The sequence below is a fragment of the Beauveria bassiana genome, assembly GCF_000280675.1.
Source record: "Beauveria bassiana ARSEF 2860 unplaced genomic scaffold BBA_S00070, whole genome shotgun sequence".
Taxonomy (NCBI): domain Eukaryota; kingdom Fungi; phylum Ascomycota; class Sordariomycetes; order Hypocreales; family Cordycipitaceae; genus Beauveria; species Beauveria bassiana.
Window position 1 is genome coordinate 33,119 of NW_007930905.1, and position 7,471 is coordinate 40,589.

Below are 7,471 nucleotides of genomic sequence, written 5' to 3' on the forward strand. Positions count from 1 at the left end.
GGCTGCTGCCTAGAGAGCCAGAAATAGCGATTCTGATTTACCCCGCCAGGTAACTAAAATTGACTAAAAGCACTAGCGACACCCATAACGGTTTTTACGGTACCACGCTCTCTTAAGTACAGTGGAGAAAGCCACCTCAGGAACTGGCTCCACTGTGACCAGAGGGCAGAAAAGCACTTTTTGATGGTAGCATCCGGGTCACCTCCCCGAGGCTGAGCGGTCGCGTTTCCTGACAAATGCTCTGCGTGATCTACTGGCCCTTCTCGCAGCGCATGCCGACGCTAGCGCTGCGCTGCGCCTGTGGGCCGGAGACTTCGAATCATGCCGAAAATGCAGTATTGGCCGCGAGCCCGAATCTGCCTCCTGACGTGCTGCAAGATGGATAGCCTCCATCGACCAGGAAAGGGGTGCTGGAACCGTTTGTACCATGAGGGGCACGATACTTGTACGTAGGCGGATTTTCCTGACGAGGAACGTGCTGCATACGTGTCCTACCGCCTGAAAGCCACTGCCGACACTGGCGGGCCAGCACTCTCTTGTCCGCTGACAGGCTTGCAGGCCTATGCGCGCACCGCCACACCTGCTAGGCCCAGCTCCATCAGCGTAACGGCATGGACGCGACCAAGGCAGTGCATAACGAGCCGATAGCTGCTGAGGTACGGCCTTGGACAAAATGGCTACATGAACGAAGTGCATTGTTTTGGTAATGAGTTATCTGAGGCCAACGGCAGAGGTTTCGCGTTATTCCATCGCAGCCAAAACATGGCGCTGCAAAGATTCTGGCATTGACGAGCCGCATGTACTGTACAGTACCATACTGGAGGGAGACTTGGGATCGCTGGTCCACTCGCATTGGCTCATAAGTGCCTTTTTCGCCTTTGAGTCGCCACTTTCTGCCAAAATTCACCCACACTGTCTTCGTCAAGTGGCTGGCGCTGGCAAGTATAAGAAGCATTCTTCTGCGCCTGGACGGTGACATGCTGCTGCATTCGTGGAGATGAGCGCTTCCAAAGAGTCGGTGAGGGTCCGAAAAAGAATTCGTGGCCTTCCTAGGGAATTACAGTGGATAATCGTAGAGCAGGATCCCCTTCCTTATATTCGCGCACTACATTCATATGAGGACGAGTACTACCAGGAGCAGGTCTCACGCGCTTTGCAGACCTACCTGTGGAGAAGAGTTCTCGGGATACAATTTGAAGGGTTACAAAATGAGCCTGGAACAGGCGGCGTGTTTTTGATTGGGCACGAATTAGGGCGTCTCCGCGGCTATCTTATGCGCAAGGTGAAGCAGCGGTTCCCCTGCAATCTTGTTCTAGCTTGGCCGATCGATGGATTTAGACTTCGATCGAACAAGGTTGAGCAGGGTTTTAGCGATGAGAGCGATTCTGATGATGAGAACGTTCGCCTCCCAATGACGGTTTCACGGGTACAAGAACCGCGAATCGATTTACTTCTTACTAAGGCGCTCTCGTTTGAGGTAGATTACTTATCGAAATACTTTGAAAAGGATTCGTCAGGGGTTGTCAAAACTTACGTTGCCTATCTACATTCGACTCAATACGCAATCGATCAAGTAGAAGTCAATATGGAGATAGTTGAGAGGTCTGACCCTACTATGTATTGGCACGAGTATAAATATACCTTGCGTGTCCGGGGGGTAACAGTTTCTATGAAGCAGCGGAACCACATTAGCACTCAAAAGGCGCCCAGGGCTGCACCATTCTGAGCTCTATCAGCTGTATGAATTTGTAATGCGACAAGTCTTTAGCATAGACCTTTCACCAAAGTACCCTTCGCCAACATTAAAGGCCGCTTCTCACGGCGGGCTGATGGAAATTGATGCTGTGCAAACCATGGGGTGATTTTTTGTTCAATGGGGAATGGCACAGGCATTGGTACAGCTTGACCGTCAGAATCCAGATCCAGGCCAAGAGCTGCGCTTCTCTGAGACAGTAGTCCTCACGTTTGGAGGGCTTGATAGAAAGAATGTGCATGCCGTTCGGTCAGGAACAGATCAAGCAGATCTGGTCAGCTTACGCCAAAATTCGAAGCTGATATGTGTGCCCAGATGCCCTCTTTGGCATTACTGCCATCATAGCCTTGTCCATCTTGACCCTAATCGTAATTTCTCGGGATTCAACTGTCCACCATATGCTCGGTACTCTTTAGCTTCTGGTGCCCAAAGCGACACAGCCAACGAGCAAAACAGTATCTTAGCTACGATTCCCTCGCCGCCCGACGTGGCTCCAGCTCCGGTCCGGCCACAAGCGCCCATATCAGTCGATGAACCTGCTTCTGTTCAATTTTCGTTCGCCTCACCTGTTGCCGCTGAAATTTCGCCTTCGCGCTCTTCCAATTCCAGTTGTGCACCTGTCGAGCAGCGATTAAATCAACGTCTGGATGTCGAATATAGTTTTGCGAAGCCACAAAACAGCGACCAAGATGTCGTTCATCACGAGGTACCACCCTCACAGTCACGCTTCAACGGTGTTCGGGATGAGCGCAGGAAGCGGCAGCGTGAATTTAGTCATCGGACCAAGACAGGTTGCCTGACTTGCCGCCGAAGGAAGAAAAAGTGTGACGAGGCCAAGCCGGAATGTAGGCCCGAGGATCACCCCCCCTGACATCTTCAGTCACTAACATGTTGATAGGCGGCAACTGCATCAAAGGAAACCACGTTTGCGACGAATATGCCCCACTTCCAAAAATTTACGCGTCTTGGGCAGATTCACATTGTACTCCGATATCAAACGTTACTCAGCCACCCCATTCTAGGGCGCCTGGTGCCGACGGCTACCAGCGCAACCATGACCACCGTCCAGTGATGGCACAGCCTACGGATATGCGCGTTGAGTCATCCAAACAGTGACACACTCAGAAAGAAGAGATGCTCCAAGGAGGCTATTTATTTCTACTAGTATGATCAGGAGCTAAGTTCAGAGCGAGACCGTGCCGCCACGGCTTGCTGGCGATTCAACAAGTTGACGTGTCCGCCAACCAACGGTGTCTCTACCGTGGAGCGCGGCCGTCTGTTTTTCGAGATTATCCAGCCAACTGAGTCATTTCTCTCCCCCAATATTGGCTGTGTTGGGCTTCAAGTCGCCGTTGAGACACCTTTTACTTGTTCATACGGCTACAATATCAGCATCGGCAACAATGTCTCTATAGGAAGAGCCTGCACCATGGATGATGCGGGCAAGATTCAAGTTGGGGACAATTGCGTCATTGGGCCTAATGTCAGCATGTACACCGTCGAGGCCTCTACCGATGTTAAGCACCTTCGGGACGGCCGCAGACCCCAAGTTGCCAAGGGTATCACCATTCATTCAGACTGCTGGATTGATGGTAGCGTTGTGATCACGCCTGGCAGAGTCATCGGAAAGGGTTCCATAATAAGCGCGGGCTCAGTTGTAACACAGGTGCGCTTTTCAGACTCTTTCCATCTCGGAGGAGGAATTATTCTTACTCTTTCTCCAGGACGTGCCTCCGTTTACCGTTGTTGTTGGCAACCCTGCAAGCGTTTTGTGCTTCCTTGAGGTGCTAATATAGCACAAGACAGGCTTTCAGCAGCGCCGGCAGCGCGCACAGTATGGCAAAAAAGAAAGAGGGGAAGGGGGGGTTCTAGGAGTAAGGAGTCAGCAGTCGTGGATAAGGTGCGCTTTAAGTTTGAGTAAAGCACTTGATTTTCAACTAAATTGAGTCAGGATCATTGCGACTGATCTTAGGCTGCGGTAGGCGAAGGACAGACTATTCAATAACTCGAAGTGAACCCGAAATTTCCAAAAAGGTGTCGACGCCTGACTGAACCGCGTATTCATGAGTTCAGTTGTAGCCTGTCATCTTGTGGAAATTAATGCACAATGCAAAGCTCGTCCATCGATCTGTATGACACTCGTCTCTCGCAAGACTCTGTTTATAAACCTCTTCCGCTTCCTCGTATTTGTCCTGCTGTTCGCAGATGGAGCCCAAAGCTTCGACGATCGTGCAAGACGTGGCGTGCTTCAGCCCCGCAACCAAGCGTGCGCTGTCCCACGCTTTTCGGTACATCGCCTCGGCCTCCGCCAGCCTGTTCTGATTGTGGAGAAGGTGGCCGAGATTGAACAAGTTAGCATAAGTCGCATCATCATCGCCGCGCACAGAAAGCTCTTCCGCGGCGTCCATGAAGCTCATCTCTGCCTCGGCAACTCGTCCTTGCCGTGCGTACACCGTCCCCAAACATGTCAGCGCACCAGGCGCATAGTCAGAAGCAGCTTCTCTGAGGCCTTTGTAAGCTTCTTGGATGAGATTCTCGGCGTCTTTGAGCCTCTGTTGGTCTTGAAGTAGAACTCCTAAGCCAAGTTTGAGGCTCAAAGCCTCAATGGAGTCCTGTCTGTGTAACTCTGCCAAGCCTTGCAACGCGAAATTATACGCTCTTTTCGCTTCTTCGACAACACCGCGAGCAGAGCTGAGAGCCGCAAGATGCGTGAAAGCTGTAATGGTCGTGGGATCAGAGTGGCCGACAATATCCTTGAAACCGTAGGCCGCCACGTGGTACATGCGCATCGCATCGGACAGCTTTCCACGATCTTGGTAGATACCTGCGAGGTTGAATGCGGCTGTCAGAGTTCTCACATCCTTCTTCTCGACTTGTCTTTTGAACCCGTCTAAGGCGCGAACAAACATTGTTTCCGCTTCTTTCAGCTTCCGGCGTTTTGCATAGACGGTTCCGAGCGCATTGATGATACATAGCACCGCCACTGAGTCTGGCCCATGCTCCGGGTCAGCATCATCGACGAGAGTCCTGTACAGCGCCTCGGCTTGCTCATAGTGACCCTTGCCGCACAGCATTTGGCCATACTCTTGCATCGCTGTGATGGTCCTCCAGTGTTTGTGCCCAAAAATTCGACGAAACTTGCCGATCACAACGGAATGGAGCTCCTCGACTGCGGCATCATTTAGATTATCCCGATGAAAGGCCATCTGATCATGAACAAACCTCAGAAAAAGACTGTGGTCTGTTCGCTCCGCTTCGTCAAATTCTTCGATAGCTTGGGCGCGAATACCGATCACTGTCTCTGCTTGCCCGTCTCTTTCTAGCAGAGAAATATATCTCGAGTAGATTGCATAACGTGAGGCGCACTGACTAGCGCCGTCGATCCGCTTACCTGGCCGATGCGAACGCATCCTGTACGGTTGCTCTCTTGATCTCAACAACTGTTCGAGAACGACTCAAGCTTAGGTTTTAAGTCCCAGTTATTTTACTAAGTGAGCTTTCTTATGGTCACTTTTTTCTCAAGTGCTAGGAGGCGATGGTAGCCGCTTTTGACCACAGATATTCGAGGGACCATTTCGGCCGCTCCTCTACAACATGACCTCAGTTTGAAGATTTTGATTTTCTTCCCAGTCACCACCCGTTTCGTCGCACCTCTTCTTTCTCGTATATCTTCAAATATCCCTTGACGCCCTCGTCGACTTCTTGCCCATCTTTTTGTTCATAAAACCCGTCGAGAAACTTGGACATGAGCCAATAGGGAGGGCTTTGCATCTCAGCAAGCAACATGTGCGTTCATTCGAGGTCGATGATGGACATAACGCTCCACTCTTCGTCGACGAAAATGTTACCCTGAATGAGGTCGTTGAAGATCATGTAGAATGGTCCCTGTCGCGTGTCTGGGTCAACAAGTGGTGCATGACGGCGCGCATCCCCGCGCAGGCAGCGAGCTGACGCTGCCCGTCCTCAACATCGAAGATGGCGTTTGGCTGGCCGCGCAGTTTCGCGTCCTGCAGCGAGAGCAGGTCCGATCGGTAGCCGTCAACCTCTGCGTAAACCCGCCCGCGAGGTATTCCTGACGGGACGCCCTCGTTTTCCAGCATGTGCAAGTACAAATTCAGCGGCTTGTTGTCCAGAGCAATTGTGTCGTCATTTTGGAGGCGCCACGTCCCGAGCCGTGGTTGCGGTATTGCGGTCATCGATACAGTGATGCGCGACAGGCTCCGATAGAGGTTTTCTGGGCGGTTCTCATCGTGGCGGTGCTTGGGCTAAGAGGACATGAGGCTTTTGCCTTGAGTTCGCTGATGAGGAGAAACCCGGAGGGCAGGGCATGGCGGATGGATTGGCGCGCATAACGTATTGGAGTGGCACGGCCAAAAGGAAGGCCAAGACGCGGCTGAGCTGTAACCAGACTCTGCGCCACCAGGCAATATTTTGGGGGCACGTATATTATACAATAAGTTGCAACAGAGAACATGCAGAAGAAATATTCCCTCTTTGATATATATGAACGGATTTGGCTTCACTCACTACATGCGTCGACAATCATGTCGACGGGGACAAACGTAAATAATAGTGAAGTAAGCATCCCTAGCTTTCATTCAGGTCCCTAAACTAGTACCCCTTTGCTGTGGAAAACGGGTGCGGCGCAGAGTGGCTGAGTTTACCTGGCGACCCCGTGGTTCCCCCTTGGTATCACTCCTTCCTACCAACAATACATAGCAGTGTTGGACCCTGCCGCCACAACAGTACTAGGAAAACCCTAGCAGCCTCTTTACTGAACTTTAACGCTACCTATCTATTATGTGCTTCTTTGATCAAAAGGTCTGGGCCCGCGGCTTCTGGAAATTGGTTACATTCCGGAAACAATGCACAAAAGAGCGCAGGATCGGCTACACGTGAGGGCTGAAGTTGGTCTCCGAGGTTATCCACGAAGCCGATACATGCAGCTTGTGCGCGACTATCGCTCTAAAACGACGTCGGCTAGTGAAAATGGCCGCCGATATGTCTAGATGGCAACAAGAAGGACGATAGCCGGCGACCGTCGAAAAAACAAAGCGCATGATGAGTTTAGAGGGCGCTATTACCGCTCTTCCGGGGAGGCATGCGCTTTGGCATTTGCTTTCCAGGATGCACGCCGTGAGAAGCGGATAACACATTCAAATGTTATGCCACCGTATTGAGTGGCTTTTCGCCGTAAGTTCAACAGCGCCATGATATCTAATGGTGTGCTAATGGATTACAGCCTTGAGGTCTATCTTGGACTAGAACTGTTGGCGACCTTCGACGAAACTAGCAGTGACGAGGAGCCAACGTGCCAGTCCGTTTAGACCATGTCTTCGGTGATGCCTGGAGTAAATGCACCAAATGTCGTATTTTTATTTTTATTATTTTTCAGCTTTCAAAAAAGTCCGCCACGGACAAATCCCAGATTCTCCTCGACCCATTGCCCTCTGCGCAGCAGTTTTAAAACAGCCTGAAAACTGGCTAGCTAGTAGCTATCTTTCGATCACTCCCCAATTTCAATCACCGAGTAGGGGCAGCCCAACTGCGCTGAGGAATCGCACCAGGTTGTCACTCATCTGCGAAGACGCAGAACAGAGGTAGGGCGGGTGACCGGAGGAGCGAGCTAAGGAGAGAAACAGCACCGTGAGGGTGCAAAGCTCACGATGGTGGCGTCTGGCCATATTCTGTTTCTCTTGCATCGATATCGACCTTGCT

The 7,471-nt window shown here is 51.4% G+C and overlaps 4 protein-coding genes across 4 annotated transcripts in view; 1 reads left to right on the forward strand and 3 right to left on the reverse strand.

Moving 5' to 3' along the window:
• Positions 1-1,986: 1,986 nt before the first annotated feature.
• On the forward strand, positions 1,987-3,549 carry BBA_09836 (bacterial transferase hexapeptide; the record flags this gene model as incomplete). Its single annotated transcript, XM_008604933.1, has 5 exons — positions 1,987-2,027; positions 2,099-2,598; positions 2,652-2,821; positions 2,919-3,419; positions 3,478-3,549. 5 exons carry the CDS (start codon positions 1,987-1,989, stop codon positions 3,547-3,549), a joined length of 1,284 nt encoding a protein of 427 aa, XP_008603155.1.
• Positions 3,550-3,822: 273 nt separating this feature from the next.
• On the reverse strand, positions 3,823-5,163 carry BBA_09837 (TPR repeat protein; the record flags this gene model as incomplete). Its single annotated transcript, XM_008604934.1, has 2 exons — positions 3,823-5,072; positions 5,145-5,163. The coding sequence occupies 2 exons, from the start codon at positions 5,161-5,163 to the stop codon at positions 3,823-3,825; spliced, it is 1,269 nt and encodes a 422-aa protein (XP_008603156.1).
• A 382-nt stretch (positions 5,164-5,545) lies between these two features.
• BBA_09838 (uncharacterized protein) lies at positions 5,546-5,949 on the reverse strand (the record flags this gene model as incomplete). The annotated part of the gene is made up of 2 exons (XM_008604935.1): positions 5,546-5,649; positions 5,706-5,949. The coding sequence occupies 2 exons, from the start codon at positions 5,947-5,949 to the stop codon at positions 5,546-5,548; spliced, it is 348 nt and encodes a 115-aa protein (XP_008603157.1).
• Positions 5,950-7,328: 1,379 nt separating this feature from the next.
• Positions 7,329-7,471, reverse strand: part of BBA_09839 (Ankyrin repeat-containing protein) — a gene marked incomplete at both ends in the record, with an annotated part of 3,513 nt that continues 3,370 nt past the window's right edge. The window contains one exon of the mRNA XM_008604936.1: positions 7,329-7,379. Within this exon, the coding sequence (XP_008603158.1) occupies positions 7,329-7,379 (51 nt within the window). The remainder of the gene's footprint in view (positions 7,380-7,471) is intronic.